Genomic DNA, 25,445 nt, shown 5'->3' with positions numbered 1-25,445 from the left:
AAGGTTAATAAGTACATCCAGTCTCATCTCACATACGCTATATAGATCATTGCATTCTCTAGTCTATTAATTTTCTATTTGGACCTCAATCAGTGACCTCAAATATTTACATGTTCGCTCTGCCTTTGAGGCAGAGACTCTAATCTTCCCTGTTGCTTTGATACATTTGAATCAAAGAATTATGGTGAGGTCTAGGAGACAGAGATAATCTCCACTCCAAACAGAACACCTGATCTTCTCATGCATTTCCTCAGAATATTGGAGGTAAATTTTCAGTGGCTGTAAGCACACCAAATTTAATCCTAAAGAAAATTACTCCAATTTTACAAGGCATTTTTTCCTCTGTGATTCACTTCTGTGGGGATGTTGATGCAGTGTGAAAGCATTCATAGGAAGAAGGGAATAATTTATCCCATCCAGTAATTAATGTATTTTCAGTATTGCCCATTGCTTGGAAATAGTGGATAATGTTATTAATTTTGATTTTCTACTTTCTAGCTGTAAAAAGGATATAGGTGTATATAATATAGAGGTAACTGATTCATTCCCTCTTGAATCCAAAGCAGTACAACAAATTTCCCAACTCTTTGTCTAACAGGTGTGCTGTAAGTAAAGCAGGCTCTGTAACATATCTTTTGTTGTTCAAATCTTTCATCAATTAATTTGAACCAATTTCATTGAAATATTTCTCATTGAAGTATATTGTTAGCTGCTCTTATTCAAAGGTACAAGCTTCCTAATATATTTTTATTGTTAGCTGCTCTTATTCAAAGGTACAAGCTTCCTAATATATTTTATATGACCACTGTGAAAATAAGGTGCATTTAACTGCTTTCATGTATATGGAGTATAATATAGAGCAGGTTTATGTATTTAAAATATATTGCTGTCTGTTCAGCTATTTATTTACAGATAGATAAGCAAATGAGAATTTCTACAAGACACACTTAAAATGTCAATTTATCTTTCCAATACTAAACAAAACTAATTACTATGCGCAATGTAAACTTAAGTGGTATAACCTAGGGATCAGCCAAACCATTTCTTAAGGAAAAAGTAATTTTTTTTCCCTCCTCCTGCACTCAGGTGCTGTTCATACACTTGCTGGTACTCAGTGCATAAATACTGTGAAACACCCTCTGACAGGGATTAGACACATCATTCAACAGTTACATCACTTTAATCTCTGCAGCACATTTTGTCTCATTCCTCTCCTGAGACATCTGAGTGAGCATTCAGGGTTTACATGATCATAAATGGTGAATTTTCGTAATGCTGCAACAAATTTTTAATACTGCAGCTGTGACAAATCAAATGAAACAGCCTCATTTGTATGTCCAGACTAGGTTTTAGTAACTAGTGGTTTGTGCAATTATTTTCTGTTTTGTTTACTCTGGATTAGATGGTCTGATTTGCTTAGTCTCTTCAGTATGTAGAAATATGTAATACCATTAATTAAAGTATTAAAATAAAAGCAATTAAACCTGGCACGAGGGAATGCAGTTTCATACAGAGAATGTAACTGGAGAACAAATTACAGAGACACAGCATAAAAATCAGAAATGGAATGTGTGGATTTATATCTATGACTAATATTTCTCTACATATATAAAATTTTATCACAGATTTATAACAGATTGCAGGCTTGTTAATAGCAAGGTTAAGAAAATAGTATCTGGAAAATGAATTCAAACATTCAGTAAAATTCCAAGAAGCTCTTCAGGATATGATAGCTGGAAACATGTTTGACTACAGAAAACTGGGATAAGACTAAGAAAATTGAAGGAGGTTTTGCAGTAGAATACATTAGCCAGGCTAGAGGTATTTTTCAAGAACTAAACATGAATTATTACTGTATCAGCAGTGGCCAGGAACTCTTCCTGACGTACTAGAAAAACATCTGCAGATGCAAGTATTGTAGGTATATGATATGATTTTTGAAATTAATTATTGAACACTTTCCAGAGGGATGTGTGTGGTAGGGTAGAAAGCAGATTGAAAAGGGAATCCTTTATCCATGCATAGCCCTGATGATCATGGCTAAATGCAGAATTTACAGCTGAATGTATTGTTTGGTTTGGTTTTAGCAGCAAACCCAGATGATGATGATGTGTTATGTTGATCTTCTGATAACCAGGATTACCTAGCAAGTCATTTGTGGTAAAGGAAAAACTGGGGTCATGCTGTGCACTTGAGGATGATGTCCATGGCTTTTCTGACCACAGCTGCTGTCCTGAGTAACCACTTACCAGGGTAAGTCACTTAGAAATAAATTGCCTTTTTGACAACTTAAAGGAGTAACCTCCAGCAGTGCATGCTGGTATTTCATATTTCTGATTTTGTTTTCCTCACTACTAAAGGAAGTGATGTTAATAATTGTCTCCCATGTGTCTTCCTGTGCCCTAAACTGCCTGCTCTCCTACTTGGTAGCATTCAGAAAATTGTAAATGCCATACTGAGCAGGCACTGGCTACTTAATGCTCAAACTTTGATAATCAGAAGTTCCAAATTGGAATTTAAGATATGTTTCTAAACTATGTAAGTTCACAGCAACAGCTGCAACTGCTACATTTTGTACTCCCTCTACTAGGAGAAGAGCTGCATGTGGGTAAATCCTGTATGTTAAACACCTCTGGAGTCTTGAGTGAGACTTGACCTACAGAAAATATCCAAAGTTAATGCTTTGTCCAATGTTTTCTGTAGGGTATTTTTTCTCTAACTAAAAGTCAGATTTTTTTACAATCTTTCTTTTCATTGATTGTGCCAGGCAGTAGCTGCCTGTGCAGTGAAACAATATTTTGATGCAATCAGGAAAAAGATGGGAATGCTGGAGGCTTTATTTGCATGTTTTACTAATTCATTTTGTGAAAAGCTCAGAAAAGCTACCTTTTCCTCTTTCATTCTGAGATTACATAGAAATAATTTGTGCAAACAACTCAGGCTTGATTTATCTGCCTTGATTTAGGCTTGCTTCAAGATAGAGAAAGTGTAAGACAGAGAAGGGCAACAATGATATTCTGAAGTGCAATATTCAGATGGTGGGGAATTACAAAATATAGTAACAAGAAATAAGAACAGGACTTTTTTTAGGATATGAATGGAAATTAGTGTTATTTGCCTTTAATGTTCAAAAGTATGAATAGCAGTGAGAAAATGGTAAACAAAGTATCTAGAGGAAAAAAGGAGTGTTAGATTAACAAATTTGTTACAACTATTGTGATTTATGAGAGTATAGGAAATCTGTTGAATTCATGGTCTCAGCCATCAGTGTTCAGTGACTGACTAGATGTTTTTGATGGGCTGAGCTCATTTTAAGAGTGCTGATAAAACAACCCTTTGCAGGCATGCTGAGATGATCATTCTGACAAATCAAGCCTCAATCTTCTTGAAGAGAACACTTCAGGGGTCAAGAAGGGAATCCTCCTCCTGGTCTTACAGTGAACTGCTGGCTCAGAACAGAGCTCATTTCTGTGCAACAGCAAGCACTGACCATTGCCTGGGGCAGTCTTCTAGATAAGGTAATTAATCTAGTCAAGTAATTTTGTTATCTGTGGTGGAGCAAATTGTGTATTCCTAGGTTTTGCATTTGTGTTTGGTCTTGAAGTAACATCATTTTGATATATAGAATTACAGAATTGTTCAGGTGACCTTTTAGATCATTGCGTTCAACCATTAATTCAACATTATCAAGTCCATAATCAAACCAAACCATATCCTGAAGTGCCACTTCTACATGTCCTTATAATATTGTTCTAACATAGCACAGATGGAAAACTGATGTGAAGAACACAATTTCACTGTGTTATTTACCAACCTTCGTAAAAGTTATACCTGGTTAGTCATCTCCAGCCAGACAAACAGGAAACTCCTTTAAGCACAATTAGGAAACCCAAGATTTTTATTTTTCCCAGGAAAAACAAGATGTTTTCCACAGACATATTAACAGATTTCCAAAGACTGATGGGGTTTAGATTGTTTGTGAGAAATAACTCCTCTGGAAAACAAAAATACTGAATGACAATTTTATTTCCTTTGTGTGTGTGTTGTATTTAATTACTCTAAGTTTTCTAATATGAATGCTCCATACAAAGGAGGCTTAATGCATTTTAACCCAGAAACTGAACTACTTGCATTATCATTATATGCTTATGATTAAACCAGTCCCTAGAGACTAAGAAATAAATTGAGTGCCAAGTGAAGAAAATTAGGAAATGAATTTGCACCAGTATTTCAATTGATCTGCATATTCTAACATGGGAATTTAGGCTGGGCTCTTTGGGACTCTGGTCACAGTGTCTAGTTATTGAAAATGGCTTTTTCCCTACTAATCACACAAATCTGATTATAACTGATATTGGGAAAGGATTGTCCTTGCTGCTGCAGCACAAAATTTGTCCAATTTACTGAGGCAGTAATGAAAAGAATAATTTTTTTTTTTTTTTTTTTTTTTTACTGTTACACTGAGTGTCACAAATAGATGTTCAGGACACCAGACCTGATGGCCTGATCATTTCACCAAATAACAAACCGACTTGTCTTGTCATGTGTATCATTATTTAATCCAGATTTATTTGATTTCTAAGGGAGCATTTTTATCATCTCAGCCTGTAGACAGTTGCTTGGTAGCCAAATCTTGCTTACATACATAATAGTTTTGTCTCCATTGGCAATAAAGATGCAGCTTTTAGTGACTTGATCAGGACAGAGTTCTGTTTTCTTCTAGGAAACTAGAAATAATAACAGCAAAACTCCTTCCATCCCTCTCACAGCTGAGGAATGCAGAACCCAGCAGCGATTGGGGCAGCAGTGCAAAGGGAACAGAGCTCAGATCTCCTGAAACTCAACTCTTTCGTTTGGTAAGTCTTGCTTATCACTCAAGTTGTAGGAAACCTTCTGGATTTGGCCATTGTTTTGCATGCTTGACATGACAATGCCATGCAGTGCCTTGTCAGCTGCTGTCATCTGTGATTTTTGGATGCAGCCTATCCAGACAGCTGAAATGAGGAAGAATCATGTGCAACCAGAACAAATAATTTCTTTGTAAATAAATGTGGCATTCAAAATTAGATGCTAAAATATGCAAATAGGGTATCTGTTTTGAAGGAAAAACATGGGTATGTGTTAACTTTCTTCTAAATTAATTCAGCACAAGTGTCTTTGGAGCTTAAATGTAGTCCTCAGGAGAGTAAATACTGCATAATATGATATGCTAGAAAAGATTTGAAATGCACCCTCTAAAAGCTCATTTTACTGCTGTATTTCACACAGACTTTCTAGCTGGCAAGTTCTACACCCAATTTACAAAGATTAAAACTTGCTACTATAAAATTACTCCAAATAGAAGACTAAACTGATACAAGGAAATTTTGGTTACCACTAGCTACAGCAATAATTACCACGCAAATTTAACATCAGTTAGCAATAATTGCCAAGCAAATCTAACATCAGTTGTTAAAATACAGTACTGTGTTTTATTTATATATGTATTTCATATTTTTGTGCATGTTTTTTGCCTATACATTTTCATAGTTAAGTTGAAGCCAAGTATTCAAAATGGAGAAAGCCTGAATGCATTCAGATTTTTGTACTTCTCAATTCCATTCTGCATAAATGGTACCACAATGTTTATAGGCTTATAGTAAGACATAGCCCATGGTGAATAAAAAGAAATATTTTAATACACCTTTTTAAAATTAATATTGTCATATTAAAATATGACAAGAATATTAAGCTACAAATGACTTAGGAAGAAATTTTCAAGGGTAAAATGAAAATTGAAACACTATCACTTTCTCATGTCTAAGCAGAACAATGGTTCAGGTTCCTTGTCCTCCAGCTAGAACACCTAGTGCAGTCATCCCATTAGTTAAAGTATTAAGTACAGGCAAGCTGGGGTAATATTTGATCAAAAAATGGGTGAAGAATATCTCCATACAGAAATGCTGCTGATGTACTGGACCCCTACACCAACACTGGACTGGGACCCCTGGGGCTTGTGGAAATGCTCTTTTGTGTCTGAGGTTCAAAAACATCACACTTGGCAACACTGGTTACTTAAAAATCAGATAGCCTCACTAAAAATACAGGGCTTAACCTAGTCTATTGGCTCATTTAATTGAGTAATTAGGTTCTGTTTTTATTTTTCTCCTGCAGGATCAAAGTCTGTATCTCTTTTAACTGGATCCCAATCCCTTTCTGCTCTGAGCTGCCAGGCAAACAGCACTGCCTCATTATGTAGTTCTATAGCAGTGCAGCATGTCTTAAACTACAAAGACATATTGAGAGTATTAGCATCCTTTGTGGTTAGAAATACCACATAAATCCAAACCCTTGATAAATTAATGATGCTGTTTTTCCAGCCTGTGGCTCTGATAATGGAAGGATCTGGTGAAGCTGATGAGGGCCACAGCTCCCTTAGACACACTCAGCCCTACTGAGCTCAATCCCTCTTGTACACTGATGTCCTTGGCTAATGGATGGGCTGAACACAGGAGTGGACATTAGGATGAGGCTGCTGTTTAATGGTGTTGGGCTCAGCTTCTGCACTCTGTGTGCTCAGCAAGGGGGCATCTCAAATTGGCACAGAGATTCTCTGCTTGCTTCCCAGCCTACCAGGCTAATCCTGCCACACAGCCTGCATTCTGTACTTCTCTGGAATGTGCTGTGGGTAGTGCAGAACTGCATCCTTTATTTGCATTAGATAAAGTTGGGTAAGAGTAATTGAAAGGCCAAAGTCTGCAGCAGGAATGAGATATAAATTAATTAATTTTAAGGTCTATTCATTCTTTTTATACAGCTAAACATAATTTCTCAGTATCTATTATCTAACACCTATTTAAATGTGATCTAAATCATCATATATACCTGTGGAATACAGTGACAACTCAGTAATTAATTTGCTTGTCTGTCTTCTCTTTTCCCTCCAAAGCAATTCTTACTATGATATTCAGGAAATATATACATATTGTAACTACAGCTGTCAGCAACAATTTTTATTTACAGTTTCTTGGGATAGCATAAACCACCCCCTCCAAACATTTGTGAATGGGATGAAATCCTGTGGAAACCTTCAGCAGTGACTAGAGTCACAATTGTCCACACCATGCAAAAGCAATGTTCTCAGAGGATATGAGAACAGGACAGTGCTGAGAGCAGGCCCTGTGCATCCTCTCCCTCCCATGAAGGATGTGGTGAGTCCATCCCCTAGAGCTGCAGACTCTTCCTACCTTTCTGTGGCAACCACACCAAAAGCTGAATTACTTGAATTAACTAAGTGTGGAACAGCTGTAAATGATTAATCCCAAGTTTTGAGCTCAGCCTTGCATCCTTTCTTATGCCTCTATTTACACAGAGCACTCCTCGTTTGCTTCTCACAACAGCAAAAAGTGAGAGCATGGCTCATCTGGTTAGAATGGAGAAGGTAAAGATAAATTTTAAAAGTTTTAAAAAATCACATACCTGTCCAACTTATCAGAAACAGAAGGTAGGTCAAAATAAAGAGTAATGACAGAAAAACTTCCTTCTTTTCCCTTGTTAACCATCCACAGGAGTCCTTACATGCTCTAAGTGCACTTTCTAGCTGACTGACTTGCTGCCAACCAGGTGAGGTGTGTTGAGAAGAATTTCACGTGCAGGGCAGGCAACTGACTCTCCATCAGCGATAAACCTGAGAAATCTTGTCTGATTTCTGATCACTTACCAGTTTTTGCTACAAGCTCTCATTTTGTTCTGATTAAATGAAAAAGTGGTGAGGCAGACTGAACTAGGTGAGCTGTCAAACACCTAAGAAGACTTTCCAGGCATTAAAATATTTCCAAAACAAACATTTCCCTAAGAGAAGATTTGACAAACAGCCTGAACAATAAATTCTTGAACACTACCCAGTTGATGGGAGTCTTTTCTGGGCTAATTTACATAATTTGACATAATTACAGTTATAAACACTTGAAGAAGCTTTGGAAGCAAGAATGCCACCAAAGCCTACATTTTATTGGGTCTCATTGCATTTGGCAGCTGTACAAAACTGTGGAGCATGGAAATGTGCTCAGATAGATCCTGATTATACAAACACATCCTACAAGCTTTGAATGCTCAATGCAAGTTTCTCTAGAGGACAAAGATACTAGAGGTAGTGATTCCCTCCAAGTACCTGCCCATCAAAACACAGTTTTGTCCACAAGGCAGCAGTGGACAGCTGGCTGCCTGACTCCAGCTGCCTGCAACTGAAGAGAATCTAAAATTTTAAAACCAGAGTAAACGATAAATGAAAAAAAAAAAAAATAAAAATCAAGCTTGCTTTACATGGACAAGTGTGTGTGTGTATATATATAATCTATATATATGTGTATACATACACTTGTGATCTAAAAAATGTGACTTAATTAATTAATTCTTTAATAGATCTACAGAAGCAAGGAGTCCCCTAACTGAGGATAACCCCATTTTCTACTTTTGTCATATGGAATTCGCTCATCATTACAGAGTACAAAAAGCTGTACAGTTTTTTATCCGCCAGACTGCTGTCCATGTCCCACCACAGGCTATTGTAGTGCCTCTCAGATTAAAGTGTTTCCTCATTCTAACAAATTTAAGATAAATGTCTGGAATGCAGGGGAAAATACTGATTTTTGTGCTGGACAGCAAGAATCTAGTTCAATTGGTTTACCCTTGGTGGCCAGTCTGTTTCCTATTCCCCTTCCGACAATTCTCCACTTGCACTACTGTATTTTTACTTCTCTATACCATCAGATATTCTTGTGGAATGGCTGAAGAATCCAGAAGTCAAAGCATACTTGCAGCTAAAAGGAAGTGCTACAAAAAGCTACAATCAGCATCTGCATTTTAATTAATAGTTCACAAATTTCAAGACTACATAAGCATCAATGCTTACAATCCTGACACTCACAGTAGCTCTGCTCACTGCACAATATGGAAAAGAAATGCCAGAGCTTTAAAAAAGTAATAAAAAAGAGTCTTTTCAGAGAGAGAACTTCCAAGACATTCACACAAACACATCTTTTCACCAGACTAAATGGGAGCATTTCAAATGGAGGTCATCAGTTGATCTCAGCAAGCCTTGATTACTTAATTAACTTTCTCCTACCTTACAGAATGTACCCAGGCTGGGTACCAGGCAGTATGTCGAGCAATAATGACATTTTGATTGTATTGGGTATTAACAAAATCCTTTTAGAACAGAAAATTCTTAATTATTTCATTTGTCTCTTAATTTACCATAAAGAAACAACTTATTAGCTTTCACTTCTCCCGGGGAGAAGTTCCTTTGTAGACAGAAGACAGAAGCTACAGAGTCAAGTTTACCAGCACTGCACCTTCATTGAGAGGTTGTATCTGGAATATGGAACTGAAAGAAACCTAATGCTGCTAAATCCCATTTTCAAAGCTCTTAATAGCTTAGTTACCAAGGCCTTCTACTGCTGCCCCCCAATGATATCTAACATAATCAGTGCTATGAAATAGCAGCAGTATCCTGGAGTAGAAACCATGAATTGTCACCAAAACCTTGGGGTATACAGAGCAATCACTGGATAGGTGGACCATGCTAAAATGTTACTGAAATACTCTTCAGTGTTAGTTATACTTTTTAGAACTGGTAAAAAAAAAAATCAAGTGCAGAGATGGACACAGTGAGGCCCCCCTTGTGATGAGACTTGTGTTAAAATTTGTGAGAAGACATAATTAAAACGTTGCCCTTGAGGGGCCAAGTTAGGGATTTAAGATTTGCTGCTCAAGAGTTACCTCTTAAAGACAAAGATCTGGACTATTTTCAAGTATGAATACAAAATAAATTAATAATATTCTTTATTGACTAGTGTCCAGATGGTGTCTGCACTAAGTTTGCTGCTAAACTGTATTAACAAGGTACTAAAATATATGGATAATGGCTGTTATAGAAAATGAAACTAATTACTTGGCAGAAAGGATATTTGTAAACCCATATGAATGTTACAGAAAAATTAAACCCAGGAGAAAAATTACCTTAATGGTGAACCTTGGCCCATGGGCTGGAGCACACAGCTAGATTTGTTGACTAAAAACTGCTGAGGAGCAGCAGTGAGAACAGGCAAACTCACACTAGCCATGACATTTCCTCCAGAAGCTAAATCATGCATTTGTTTTTGAAAGTAATGTAATTTCATTTCATTGATTCACCAGAATGCCAGTACCTGACAAGGCAAAGTTCCATTGTGTTAAACTTACCTTAGGAAAACTCATCTTTGAAAAACAGAATTTGACTGTCTTTAGCTTCCAACCACTGGAACCTGTTTTGTCTTCAGGATAACCTGTATCCCTCTGTGGGAACACTGAGATGCTTTGAGTCACTTTGCCATTTCCTCTTAGCTAAACCAGAGTGATCTCCAGGAATACTATGTGGCAGAGCATCTTTTCTGGCCCCAGAACTTGTGGCTTCTTCACAGTTCTCCCTTGTGTTTCTAAATCAGTTATGATCGTGGCTACCAGGCTAGACTTTGTCCTATCAGCACTCTCATCACTATGAAACCACTTCTCAGCCTTTTCTTGAGCCTCTTTCTGTACCTCTCACACTCATGCATAAAAGCATTACCCTTTTAAAGACAGAAACTGCAGAACTAGCTCATTATGAGGCTGTTATCACCACTGAGTTGCTTTTCTGAGCCTTTTCTGAGCTGCTACTTCTTAAAAAACAAACAAAAATATTTCTATTCCTTGTTCCTAAATAAGTTACTTTGCATTTGACTCTACTGATATAACCCTCTTTTTTTTCCATAACAGTACTGTGCCTTAGAAACAAATTATTCATAGTAAACTCAGAAAATATAACACAAGTTTTGTACCCAACTGAGGTAGCTGACATTGGGATCAAATCTAAACAACAGCTTCTTGGCTCTGTGCAAAGACAGCAAGGATAAATCTGTTCTGTTAGTAAACAGATTACTCACACTTCAGACACAGAAACAGAGCTTTAAAACTTTCTGAAATGTCTGCTGGGTAAGAATTACCTGAGTAAATTGCCAGTAAAGCTTCATTCTCTTGGCTTTGGCATAATTGCATTCAATGAGCCTGGGCCTGCTGTTCACATCCACCAGGCATCTGTTGTCATCATCGTCGATAGTGGGGCTCAGAACACCCACGTGGAGCTGCTGGCTGCTTGTGTAATAAACATTCTGCAACAGGAAGCACAAACAACATTTGTGGCCTTACACAGAAGCAGCACTTTTACCCAAAATCTAATGGCAAAGATAAATATGCTGAATAGCAGTAGGCTGACCCCATAGTGGCTTTTAAATTATTTCCTTTCATGCAGGAAGCAACATAACATTTTAAAAGTTGGTCTAAATTAACAATTAATTGCTCATTGTTATCAACAAGTAAATGCTGGTTAAGTATTTGAGAGGAAATATGCAAATACAACTGATTATTTTCTCATCATGTATTCTTTCTACTTCTGTTTTCTGTGGCCATACTAAGGGTCTTCAAAGAGCAAGATACACACCCTGGGACTGGCTTAAAAATGGCCATCAGCTCTGATTAGACTATTACATCTGAGGACAACACTTCACTGGAGAGGTAAAAAAAGAGAACAGCACAGGATTTCACAGCATCAATCTTTTATAGGACAGATAGATAAATGAAGGTTTTCTACAAACAAATGCTAAAGCTCACACTTGAAGCAACTATTATATACAATAAAAAGTTATAAGCAACTGGTGAAAGATACAGGCAGGAGAGAGATCAGAATGGCCACGTTTCAGGGCATTTGCTCTCATTTTACTGTTTATATGCCAATACACACAGACACTAGAGACGGGAAAAAGGGACAGACACCAGCTGCTCTCTATTTCTAGCAGAAAATTTCTATAAATTTTTTTTTATATATGAGCATTCTTATTTGTGAAAACTCTCATAAAATAAGAGAGAAAAGAGAAAAGCAGAACAAGTCAGGTCTGAGGAGAGATTTTAGGAGCTTCATGTAAAAAAAAAAAAACCCAAAACAAACCCAAAAAAGGATGCTGAAAGCAGTCAATGCAGGGATTGAATACAATCAAAACAAATGGTGGCATTTTGGGCGAGACTATGTCCCCTGTTTGCCCTCCTGTAACACTGCCAGGGCAGATGTAAACTGACTGAGTTGCATAAAAGTTAAATTAAAGTTACCATTAATGGTCCAGACTAATCCAAGGTTTTGCCCCCCTCAATGAAGTTTCATTGTTTTCACCACACAGAAATGATAACAAGGCTGAGCTGGCTGAAGTGAGGTGAGTGAAAGTTTTAGGAGGTTGAACAGAGAAAAGTTGAATAGTTCAATCATGGCTTACAGAGGAGAGCAGGGTAATAAAAGGACCTAGCAGTGCACATTTCCAGAATGGATGGTTATGGTGGATTGAAGGAAAGTCTAAGAACTATAGGAACACTAACAAGATCACACTCCATCCGCAAGTCAGGCTATTAACATTCCTGCAAACAAAACTGATGCCTTAGAAAAGCAATAAACATTTAGAATGCACTTTCTAGACAGGCCAAGAACAACTATTTTAGACATGTTTATGATCTATTTAGATGCTTTTTTTTGGAGAGAGACTGAGGTAGTGATAGAGTAAGGCTATAAGACCAAGATGATCTTTAAAGGGGATTGTTAGGACATTCTACAGATGAATTTTTTGCTGCAGCTCATTTACCTCCTACCTGAAATTACTACTAGAAAACAGAGAGCTACAGTGTCAGTTATTTAAATTTTTAACTAATAGTAAGTGATGTTTCATTTCAGAATGCTGTCACCATAGAAAACATGATATAAGAAAATAAAGGAGGGGTTGCATTTTTTTTTCTAAAGGATGCCCATCAGTCACTGGAAACAAATGAGCAGGCTTGGCTGTGACCCTAGAAGTGCATGCTGCAGCTCAAGGTCTGCACAGAGCAAGCAGTGTGCCTGCAAACCCTCGGGGCTGAGCTGCTTTTATTAGCTCAGACACCTCAGCCTTTCACAGCATGGCCTGAAGGCTGCAGGTAATCATTTCACCTTCCTGGACAGAGCAAACCCAGTTCCTACTTCAGCTCCCCCAGCCTTTTTTTGATATCAAAGCAGCAATGGTTCAGTCTGAGCTTCTTTCTGGGCAGGAGCAGAGTGATGGCTCTGGCTGGGGGAACTACTCAGTCCTGCTTGTTGGCAAAACTGTATAGAAGTAGAACAATCAAATACAATTATGCTTAACAGATTTAATTAGCAAGCTGCTAATTAAGAGAGCCTACCTGCTATTATCACTTCATTTTTCATCGCGGGCCAGTTAGAAAAATAGGTGAGAAATCTTGAGTTCTCACCTAGTGTTGGGAAAGACACCTTTCAGCTGTTTAAGTGGCATGTAAAAATACACAAAACAGAACACGGTAGGGTGGCAGTCTGTCCAGCAAGGCTCTTTCAAGATGTTGCTTTGCTTATCCAGTAATATGGACAATATTTAACTGCTCTATATATCATTACAAACATATTGGCTCTCATACAATAAATCCATATCTTATTTCTCTTCAGAATTGAAAACATTGCACAGCCTTGCAATGTTGGTGGTAACTTGACTGCTGTGTTTTTCTGCTGGGGGAATCACATCAAAAGCACACAACCTCTAAAAATTCAATTTGAGCAGCATGTTAGGAAACAGGGAGGTAGTGGTTTGTGTTGCACTTGGCCAGAATTTTTTTTTTTTTAAACCTACAGTGCCTGGCTCCTTTCCCCACTCTGAGAATGAAACAGTCCCTGTACTGAGAGAGCACAATAACTATGTTGGGATGAAGGAAGGACAGCCATTTGGTAAAACAGAATTAACTATTGGCACTACTGATTCATGTTGTAGCCTGAAATTTAACACCATGAAACCATGGTAAAGCCTCCCCTTAAATAATTTAACAAACTAAAGTATTATAATTGCTTTCATGCTATATCTGTTTCTATTTGATTACTTGCATTTTCCAAAATATTTTTTTAATTTCTTCTTGGGTTTGGGGTTTTTTGTTTGCTTGTATAAAGATGGTACACAAATTACTTGTCTGGAGCAGGCTGTAGGAGATTAACCCCGAGTTACGTGAACTGAATTACCCTCTCATAATGTTCATGTTAGGTAAGCACATCTGTGCCTTTTTACTGAATATATTTTGAATTGACCTTCACATAAAATATAGCCTTACAGATTAAAGCCATGCTCATGCTTTAGCCCTATAAAAACACAGCTTGCACTTGTGATTTAAATAAGCTATGAAACAGATAAATGGTCACAGCAGTACTCCTTGAGGAGGATGCTTTTAACAAGCATCAACAAGCACCCGGGCTGTTTTGCAGTCCACTTCAGCACCAAATGGACAGCTGAGGCACTTTTGTTTAAAACACTTGAAAAGATTCAGGAGAAACTCATTTTACCAGCACATTTGTTCTACAATATTGCAACATCACCATCAACTAACACAACAGGATAGAAATTCTGCAGTAATTCAAGGAAGTGATTTTTTTGAACAACCACTGCGGTGCTGTCTTGGAAGCCCAAATGACTGAATACTGAATATGGACTAGTAAGTTAGGGTAACTTTGAAAATTTTACTCAGAACTTGGACTTTTTGTTTCAGCTACAATAGCAAATGTTACAACAGTCCCTGTTCAAGGTACTGGAGATAAGATAGACAAAAATTTATTTGGTTCCACTGAAGTCAAGACACTAAGCTGATTTATAGCATTCATTCAAAGCTCCTTAGCAAAACAAGCACACATTTTCACATCACCATCACACATACACTCCCCAAGGAGCTACTGAATTTCCACAGAAAGCACCTTGCTTGGATATTGGTACCAAAGCACCTGGTAACAACTCCCTTAGTCTGTAACAAAATAAGCCTCCTTACATTTCATTAGTTTGTTCTAGCCCACAGCATTTTACCATCTATTTTCATCTCTATAGCAGCACTGATGTTACAACTGTGTCTCCTGGGCACCTGGCAGGGAGCACTTTTGTTCAGGAGATCAGTTAGGTTTGACAAAAGGCACTTACCTCCTTAAAAAGTGAAGCTGCAAGGATTCAGCATTACTGTCAGCGAGAAACTGTGAAAAGGTGGGCAGGATTTGTGATCCACAAAGTCTCCAAGTCATCGTGTGCCCTGAGCCTTTGGCTCTGCCACATCTCCTTCAAGCACTGTGTCACCAGGTGGGTTACAGCCATGCACACAGGGGCAGGCTGGCTCTGGGGGTTGCCATGTGCTGCTTCCTTTCCCTGCCCTCTCTGCAGGTCCAGCTGCATTCTGTGACCTGAGGGAAACTCTTCAGGAAGCCTGGGGCTCGCAGTGCATTAAAGTGGTGGGAAAGAAATTCTTCAAAACAAAACTGTGTATTATTGATCTAAAGGTTTGCAGCAAGCAAATGATTAAAGTAACAGAAGTTTCCTGCCTGGGTCTGAGGAGAAGCACATTGGTTGCCTTCAAAGCATGGCAGAAGTGTCTGCCACAAGGCTTCTGCTTCAGTGTCTTTTGTGTTCTCAAGGACCAGCCTCGTAACTAACCTCTTCATAACTAATTTTCCCCAGACTGTAAAATGTGGGGTTTCTTATGAATAGTTTCTAGTATGTTTAATATCTTCTGAGAAACTTGGCCTACAAATAGCCTTATGTCTGTAAACTGGCATCTTCCAACTAAAGGAGCAATTCTTCTGCAGCTTTCTTGGATTTATTTTCCAAGAAGTGACCTAAGGCCATCACTTCATTTCCGTTTGCTCTACCCAGTGATCTCTGACTATTCACATGAAGACAAGCAAACTGAGATTGGTATCACATAATTAAAACTAATAAAATTTGTTCCCCAAATCCTCATATGAGGTAAAAGTGTGAGGTTTAGTCAAGGCATACTTATTTTTGTTAGACAATTAATCTTTTTCTCTTAAGAGGAACATTTATTTGTCCTAAAAAAAGACAGCTAAAAGATGAAAACACAAATGAGTGGTAGCTGAGAGCTGCACAGACTAGGATTCTCAAGAAATCATCATAATGACTAGGAACTATTAGAGAAAATTAGGTGTTTGAAATGTTCTCCACACCTGCATTTCAGGTGAACTAGTTTGATGAATTTTATTTTTTTCTATTTAATATTCTAAGCTTAGCATTTTCTAAAAATTTGCTTGACTATCAAGAAAACTTAAAATATTGCAATGAAAACAAAAGCTGTATTCAGTATTGCCACTCAGATCAACTCCAGGAATAAGGAGAAGCAGCTTCACCCTTTATCTGTCATTGGACCAAGCCATACCCTTGCTCATTTTTTGGGAATGCCAAGACTCTACCTCCCTCCTGATGCAATCTCATGGAGCAAATCAGCATGGAAGAGAAAAAGGAGAGTTTATGCCTGGAGACACAATCTCCCCCAAATCACAGTTATAGTCAGAACAAAGGGTCTTTTTGCCCTTCTATTCCACCCATCTCCTCTGAGACAAATTCTGCTTTCAGCTGTAATGCTGAAATATCACTTGCATAGCCCTCTCACTGCTACAGAGTTCATCCTCTGCTCAGCTAGTGCTCCCTGGAAAGCCCTGCACAGCACACACCCATGGCCAGGGCATGGAGTGAGCACAGCACACAGCAGAGCTGAGCAAGAATGCTCAAAACCAGAAAACAACAGTTTTTGATTTATAAATTATTAGAGCTGAGATTATGTCTATGGAATCTAGCACATGCATGTGGAAAATACTTCTTTGCTGATGTTAGAGGTCATCTGAAAAACTTTGATTGCTTCTGTTTTACACAGGGGGATGATGCTAAGCATGATTCATGAAATTCCCTCTCCTACTTCAGCCCTGGCCCAGCCTGGCCAGCCAGAATAAACCAAAAGGCTGGGACAGACCTCATTAGTACAGATGAGCCATTCAGTCAGAGCCTGGCAAACTGGAAGGTGCTGCTGCTCTTTCTAAAAATCACCAACGTGCTTGCCATGGCAGGTTTCCTGTAGGGCTGGGGAGATAATTTTGGTGTTGCACTCACACCTCGTGTGCTGCGTTGCAGTGGCGCAGTGCAGAACACACCCTAAATCTGCCATGAGAGAAATGAAAACCCAGGTAATTCAACCAACATTTTTTTGCCAAGTGAAAATATTTCAAACACCTACACCAAATAAAATCTGCACAGCCCCCCATGATGCTGTGGAGTACACAGGAAGGCAAATGAGCTCTGCTTATTTGGACACAAATGAACAGCTTTGCCCCCTCAATGATGTCAAGTAGAGCTTTTATTCTTGAGAAGTTTGCCCTAAAAGGTCAATTTGTGATTCCCATTGCAATTAACACTGAAATTCCAGTGACTTTAAGTGCAATGGGATTTTTGGCTCCAAGTTTATTATTAAACTTTGAAAAGCCACCAGACTTCATAAAGACTTCAGAGCTGAAGTGGGCTGCCGGTTGCAGTAAATTATTCATAGGAGCTGGTTTATCATGTAGCAAAAAGTTACACTAAGATGTTCAACTTAACACAAGATGATTATCTGAAGGATAAATTGCCAACTCCCCACTGGAAGTTTAAAGCAATACATACCAATTTTCAGGCTGAAAGCCATTTGTAATCCTTATGGCAATGTTCCCAGATGAAATCACACTGAAGACTGGTACATGACTCTGCATTTATAATGAGCAAACTTAATGCTCACCACCAGCAGTATTTATTTGCTACCCTGCCTTTGGCATAAAAGCTGTGAGGGATAAGAAGCCTGATTCCCCACTACTTCATTCCATCTTCGAAGCATATTTTTCTCCAAATGAATCCATGAAATCATTTATTGTCAGGAGTAATATATTAACATACTAGGCCCAAAGTCTCCTAGCAGATTCATACTTGACTGTAACTGCAGCTAAAGAGCAGTCTGGTAGATGCCAGTAAATCCAGGCTTAGCTCCCATTGCCTTTACTTGGCTATTTGTATTGTTCCTGACTCCTATTCTGCCATTTCTTGTTACATAAACACATCTGAAAGCAAGAGATTTCCACCCCGATAAGAAAACACCCAGCAAAATCCAAGTTCATTCTCAGCAACACAAACATATTCACCACTAAGATAATCAAGTGTTTTCCATTTACTATTCCTGTAGGAAGTGACAGAAGAATCTGAGCTGTCCTAGATGTAGCAACAGCATCTCTGTGTCTTGTGCTGCCCTAAAACACTGCTGAGAAAGAAAATACATAAGAACATGGCTTGAGAAATACAGAAATCTACCTCTAAGCCACAGTTCAACCCTCAGAAGATTCATGTTATTTTTTGAGGCAGGTTTTCAGACTGATGATTCAACTTTAAAACCATTATAACAACACTTTATCCATGTTGAGGATCTAACTATGAATCTTGCCTTAGTGAAGAGCTGATAAACAGTTCTCGTATACCAAGTGTAGCAACACCTTAACTTAGATTGTAATTGTATTAAAGTGTGTAAGAAAAACTCACTATTTCACCTCAGTGTTCAGATTTGTATCTAGTGAATTAAAGCACCAGCAATACTATTATCTGACCTACTTGCTCTTTTTCATGTCTGTGCACTAATTAAGACCTGAACTCTGAGCAACAATATTTGATAGTAATAAAGCCAAGGTGCTCAGAAACTTTAAATTATACAGTGTGGTGCTATAAATACATGCTTAAAGACAAAAATGTTAACATTTTAATAGAAAGTAGACAGGTACTAAATGCCAGACCTTTTCTTTTTTAATTTAAATTCATGAACTCATATTGCAGTGGAATACCTAATTCTGGTATTACCTACTTTGGTATTCTGCTTTGGTTTTATTTAAAACAAGCAAACAAAAATCCCATTACTTAAGATCCACATTTTAAAATGAATAAAACTGTCAGTCATGGGTTTTATACATGCTCTCAGTATTTACTGCCATACTTCTCCTAATTCTGTAAACACAGAATTAACAGGACTTGGATAAATTAAAATTTCACTTGACTTATTTCCTAACACTTCTCTGGTTTTTGCTCTTTTCTCTGCACAAGATCTCTACATCTCTTCCACAAGACAAATAATTTTTTAAAAGTCAGTCAAAACCCCACAAGCATTCTGGCATAGACAACTATGTCCTGTTTATTTTTTTAAAACATGTTTTCTTATAGCTCCTGTGACTTGGACCTATCTGCAGTTTCCTTCATCCTTTCCCACCAATCCCTCTTTAACCTTCACAGTTTTCTTGGTGGATTACTACAGAATCCCATGTCTTTCCCACCCTGTTTTCTTCTCCTTCAACACATATTCACCAGGAAACAAACAGCCTTTGTTCCCATATGCTGATACCCTGGTCCATCTTTTAAACCAGAGCTGACTCCTTCTAGGCAAATTAAAATCTGAGCTAGTTCACTGCCATCTGCGTATATGCATTTAGTGGTTCAGCATCAATTAATTTAAAAGCAGATTTTTTTACCTTTTCATAGCTAGACCTTCAGATTACTATGGGCACAGTCATGTTCAGATAATTATGTGTTTACATAATGCACATCTTCACCCAAAGTCATCAAATCTTGCTATACAACCTATTTTTCCTGCAATAAAATAAAGCTTTTTTGCTTAAACTTGACCTTTGCTGGCTTCTTCACTGATAACAACATTCATGCCCACTTCAAATCCATCCTGAATGCTTCTGAAAACTCAGTTTTCAGGCAGCCTTTCAGGAAGGCAATATCCTTCCTCTTGTTCTGTTTTCCATACTGCTTAAACTGCTTGTCTTCATTTTCAAAGCCCTTCTAAACCTCTTCTCTTGTTATTTATCAACCTAGCAAGTATCACTAGGTTATCCTCCAGCTCTTAATTGCTAGCCTTCATTGCTCTCTGCCTGTTCCACCGAATTTCCCAAATGTCTAGAAAAAGAAAAAAAAAATCAGTAATTTTAATTTTGCTGATGTATCCAAAGCATTACTCAAGAATGCTCTGTCAGTACCTCCTAGCATTCCCTTCTCCTCTCTCCCAGAATCTCCTGTTTCTAATATTCTATTTCTAGGCTTTAGCTCTTCAAATAAAGGACGTAGGTTTTATTCTGAGGTTGTAGAGCACTTGATAAAACAGACATCTGGGTCATTATTGGAATGCCTAGAACTGCAATAATAAGCATAGCAATAAAAAAAGATGTAGTGCCAGGGATGAATCAGGTATGTTACCACTTCTCAGAAAGTGGTTCTTCTACGGGTATAACCTTCTGGGAGTTTTCTAAAATAAATGGTGTTATTTCTTCCATGATTACCTTTTCTAAACTGAATTTGATAAAACTTTTTGTCTACAAGGGATAAATCATAGCAAATTACAACCAATTACCACACCTTCTTAAGATGCTCTGCAGTAATCATCTTGATCTCAAGGGTTTTGAGGCTCTTGTTTGTTTGTCTGAGGTTTTTAGTTTGTAGATTCATTTTGTCTTGCTTTGTAATCCAGCCCTGTCATCTTTAATGCTGCATGGCAGTGAGCAATGACTATGGATACAGAGGTCCTTTAATTCCTCTTGTGTTCCACAAGTGGTGTAATTTTTCATCATTTTGTGACAGGAACAAAGTAAGGTAGTTACATGTACAGCTCTGGGAAGAATCCCCTGCTCCATCCAGGTATTACTTAACCCCTAAGCCTGCTGTTTCTCCTGGCTTCACTGAAAGGAATCATAAATCTGTTTCTAAGATCAGATGAGCCAGTCTCACCCCTTCTTAGACTGCATTTGATGTCAGGTTTCCAGAGGTATCCCATTGACACTAACATATGCAAGTTCAAGAAAAAAAAAGATCTAAAATGTAGTTACTTTTGGTGTTGAAGACAGTAAAATATAGACAATAAAACCCCTCCATGGAAGTGAGGCAACACATTTCAAGCTAAGCTGCTTAATGACAATCTGTCTTTTGTTTTTTTGACTACTAGCAAGGACAAACTTTTTTCCCCCACAGAAAAAAGCCCAGAACAACATACCCACAAGAGTTCATCAGCCAAAGTTAAGTTCATAAAGTGACCTTCATACAAGCACCTTTGAGAGGAGAAACTGAAATGTCAAACCACCTGCAGCTGAAGAACCCACTTAGAGACTTAAGTTGCAATGGAAATGCCAAAATTAATAAGCAAATTAAAACTAAAGTAATAGGCTAAGAACATCCCAGAGTGTCAGGGCACTTTGACAAAAGGGAAGCTCTGAAATTTGCACCTAGTACTATTAGCAATGTTTCCTTCAGCAGAACTTTTAACCTCCCACTTGACCTCCTAACCTCTCTGAAATAATTATACTCTGTCAGTCTTATTATGGCTATTATTAAAGTTGTGAATTAGTTAGGAACACAATCCATATGGAGACCCTTGGGATGAGCAGCACCAGAGGTTTGGAGCACTACCAGTGTTCCAACACAGTGAGGAGGGACAAAACCCTTGGCAGTGCAGCAGAGGGCCTCAAACACTAAAACAAGGAAAAGAATTTCACTTTGTTCAAATACAGAAACACGAGAGAAACTCAGCACAGATGCACAACACTCACACAGACAATTTTCTTCAGTGTTTTGTCTCTCACATGGCTTCAGGAATTGTCTTACAGCTGAGATATTGCCATCTGGGAACACCATCTTAAAGGCTTATTACTTGCAGGTACATTGTGTATTTCCATACACAGAACATTCAGTGCTGCAGTTTCAGTGATAAACAGCAGTTCTTGTACCGAGCTCTGCCACTTGAACTGCTCAGTGGATACTTCTGTAGTCTTTTCCCAGGTTAGAATTAGTCACTTTTCAGAGAAAAACCTGACACCATTTGCCTCAGGTTATCACGTCACACATGCCTACACTGACAGAAAAGGCAAATACTATATATAGCCTAATTTCATGCTCAGTAACTTTACTTTTTACAAACTATAACAAATGAAATCTCTGTCAGATTTAGCTGCCTGATTTGGTACTTTGTCATAACATGAACAAAATTTCAGACATCTGATGTCTGTGCTGTGATGTCCTTTTTAAAAATTACTTATGTGACTTAACAGCCAACTCCACAACAGTGTATTAATGGATGAGACAGCTTCAATTCTGATGCTGCAGACATGACTGATAACCACCAAAGCAAAGAGCATGTTTACCATTTTTTGTTGATTGTCTCTGTCATCAACAGTTAAGCTTTACTCTTTCTATAAAAGATGAAAGGCCATCTCCATTTCACTTTGGGTTTGTGCTAATTGCTTTAACAGAGGAGGGCTTGTGGTGTGGCTGTTCAGTGGGCAGGGGTGAGAGGTGCAGCTCTCCCTTCCACGGGGAACAAAGGAAAGTTACTCTGCTCCCACCTAGGCACACTCACCCTCCTAAACCAAGATAAAGCCATTAAACTGAGGAAAAGAATTTGTCATATTTCAAATGGACAGCATCAAAATCCAAGCAAATCCTTAATCACAGGAGCCTACAAAACCTAAAAATTTTATGCCTTAGCTGTAGACAATGTATTTCAAGTGACAAAGCCTATTGCTTTAACTGATTTGTTTCAATCTTTACTGCTGGTCTTTCTCTGTAGAGACTGACAGGAACTCATGCAGTTTTATCCATCCCAACTGTATCCTAAAAGAAAATGTCTTCCCTGAAACACTTTTAAACTCTTCAAGGCAAGTAGAGAAATATATGTGCCTTAATAGAATAGGCACTTTCCCTGCCCACCAAACGTCTTGAAGTAGTGGCTCCACTGTTTTCAGGGTGGCAGCAAATGACACTCAGAGAAAGGAGTCACATCTAGAATTTAAATGAAGAGCCTGCACACTATGACCTCATGCAGAAGCTGGAGTTTCCATCCTGCCTGCGTTCATGAATAAATTGCAAAGTTCACAAAGCTCTGCAAGTAAAACTGAGATGTGTCTCAGGCTGAAATATTGTGCTCACATCCCAGAGATTCCTCTTTTCTTCTGCTCTTCTGGTCCCCAAAAAAGGGCAATATAAAAACATTACCTAATACATTTCCATCACTGAATGTACTTTTAGTGCTAAATGACATTTTTAATGGAAAGATGGAAATGAATGCCATTAGAAGCAACCATACACCAAGATTTCTTACCATGAGTATTTAAGTCTTCAAAGAGTTTTTAAACTAGGAACAAATAAACAAATAAAGCTGTTTAAAAAGCAGAAAATTGCCTTGATGCCAATGAGGACATTAATTCAATGGCTCTAACTGTGAGGGAAGCCTTACTGAGCTGGGTTGAGTGAGCTTCACTTCTCTGACCACAAGCACTGCCATCTCTGTGTTGTGTCCCTTGCACAAACCAGGCTGTAAACCTTGGCAAGAAATGGAACTGTAAATCCTGTGATATGCAACGCCACGTTGCTTAATCATGCAAATAGCATGATATCTCCCCCTCTCATCCCCCCCTTTTCATTAATTTAATTTAATTTTTAGGCCATTTAATCATACAGTGAAGGCTGGATATAAACTCAGGCCTTCACAGGCCAAGCAGAAGAGGCTCAGATTTCTGAGCAGCAGCTTATCAGATGGATGAGGCAGCAAAATAAAACCAGCAACTCTAAACTCAGGCTGTTTAAATGACCTTCAAGTACACCAGTGAATAGCTAAAATAGCTCTGCTAAGCTCCAGGCTGCCGAGGTACCACTGGGCTGTGACGCTGAGCCGCCTTCAGCACCAAAGACAGATTATGTCAGTATTTTCCCTGCATTTTCTGCCTGTCTTAGGAGGCTTTATTTTCATATCTGAAGTAGATTATCCCATAACGGTATCTGCAGGACACAGACCTGAAGAAAAGAAAAAGCCTGCTGTCTTGCTGTTTAGAATTAATACAAAAACTAGGCACATAAGTCACTCATAATTAAAAGTCACTGAATATTCACAATATAAATAATGGTTCTTCCAGGACTCTTTAAAGTAAATTAATTTTACAATATCCTTTTGATTGTTCTAAACCAACAACGACTAGTGTTAGCTTCTTAATTTGCATATGAATAGAGACACCAATAAGGATTATTACAATTGTCTATTGTGCAATAAACTATTTAGTGATTTGTATTATTTTGTGCAGATTGTCCCTAAAGCACAAATCTCTGTCCCTACATGGGCCCTCTAGGGCTAGATGCTCCCTCGGAGGGCAGGGGTGGCAGGGGCATGCCCTGGAGAAACTGCGGGCTGGGAATTAACAAATCTCCCCTTTTTGCGCAACTGGAGGACACAACTACAGCCAACTCCAAGTTATTCCTTCAGCATGCTCCTTTCCAAAGCCACTGCTGCCAGCCTCACAAGCAGAGGCACAGGGGAGCAATCTGTCAGCCTGCAGTACAACTCACTCTGTGACTGGCACTTCTCAGGTTCACTGCAGGAAGGCAGTTGAAGAGTTAAAATCACACTTCCATAATTCCAGATGAAATCTCACTGTCTGCTTCAAGCCAACAGAGCCCTTTCCTTGTGAACCAAACTGCATCAGCTCTAAAAGGAGGTACCAGAAAGTGTTGTTCCTGCAACATGCATAGAACAATTTGGGAGATGAAGGGGAAGCTGAGCTGACAGGCTGCATCCTCATCTGAGATGCTGAATCACACTGGTGTACCTGATCCTGATATGGTGTTGAGCACTCTCTAAATAAAACTAACTTTACATTCTCTACAGCACATGGGGCACTGGATTCATGCTCCTGTTGCACAAATTATCTGACTTTTTTGAAGCTGCTTTGCATTTAAGGCCTGATTTAATTATTATTTAATTAGAGCCATTTCAAGGCTGTTACCCAGAGAGCATTTCATTAGGCACTGACTGAAATCCTTGGGCCATCCTTACTGAAATTAGAGCTTTAGTTCACAGTCCTGTTAGCCTGAAGTAGCCAGAGTTTATCCTTTGCTATCAGATGGGAAGCTCCATCCCGACTGTTATTTACACTATTGCCTCACAGCTGCCACTGTTTTGTACTAAAGATGAAACATTTTCATGAGATATTCTATTTGGTTATTGTTACCTTATACCTTTAATGCTTGGTTTGATACTTTAAAGAAGAGGTGTCAGAAATACTTTTGTATCTATCTCAAGTCTTGGAGAGCTTTTAGCCTTTGGGGGAAATGATAAGCCTGAGCTGATGGAACGTTTCTTCACCCCTGTCCAGACAACCTATTTGTCTTGGAGTTTGCAAATTTGGGAAGAGAGAGAATTATTTCAATGCCACCTATTTTCCCAAAAGGGGGACTCTTCCCCTGCCCAAGATGAACTGGGTTTCATCTGCTTTTATGGACAGAACAGGAAAATAAAGATTCATGAGGTATTTGCCTTGCTCTAGCTGACCCTGCTTAAGCAGGGAGTTGGACAAAATGATCTCCAGGGCTCCCTTCCCACATCAACCATGTTGTGATTGTGGGAAATTGTCTCCCATAAACACAAGGCTGAAAACTGCTGGAGAGCAACGAAGCTGGAGGAACAGGAAGAATCCTAAGTGGTAAGGCTTAATTAACAAAAGAGTTAATCTGCCTTGA

At 38.5% G+C, this 25,445-nt stretch overlaps 1 protein-coding gene and 1 long non-coding RNA gene across 5 annotated transcripts in view; one reads left to right on the top strand and one right to left on the bottom strand.

The window, feature by feature from the left end:
- Positions 1-5,547, top strand: part of LOC146436659 (uncharacterized) — a 64,401-nt gene extending 58,854 nt beyond the window's left edge. Inside the window, exons 2-4 of one of the 2 annotated variants that reach the window (XR_014852744.1) lie at positions 2,138-2,253; positions 3,343-3,518; positions 4,770-5,547. This is a non-coding gene — a long non-coding RNA (uncharacterized LOC146436659). Of the gene's footprint in view, positions 1-1,857; positions 2,254-3,342; positions 3,519-4,769 lie in introns of those variants that run through there. The other variant, XR_014852742.1, reaches the window with a different exon arrangement.
- The window catches only part of GALNT18 (polypeptide N-acetylgalactosaminyltransferase 18), a 225,186-nt gene that overhangs the window by 5,055 nt on the left and 194,686 nt on the right, over positions 1-25,445 (bottom strand). For 2 of the 3 annotated variants that reach the window (XM_085063108.1, XM_085063107.1), the window contains one exon: positions 11,001-11,165. The exons of the other annotated variant lie outside the window; for it this stretch is intronic. In XM_085063108.1, the coding sequence (XP_084919234.1) occupies positions 11,001-11,165 (165 nt within the window). The remainder of the gene's footprint in view (positions 1-11,000; positions 11,166-25,445) is intronic. 3 annotated transcript variants of the gene reach the window in all.

Source organism: Lichenostomus cassidix, chromosome 5 (genome assembly GCF_008360975.1).
Source record: "Lichenostomus cassidix isolate B80296 chromosome 5, HeHo_3.0, whole genome shotgun sequence".
Classification (NCBI taxonomy): domain Eukaryota; kingdom Metazoa; phylum Chordata; class Aves; order Passeriformes; family Meliphagidae; genus Lichenostomus; species Lichenostomus cassidix.
This window is presented reverse-complemented; position numbering and strand designations above follow the sequence as displayed.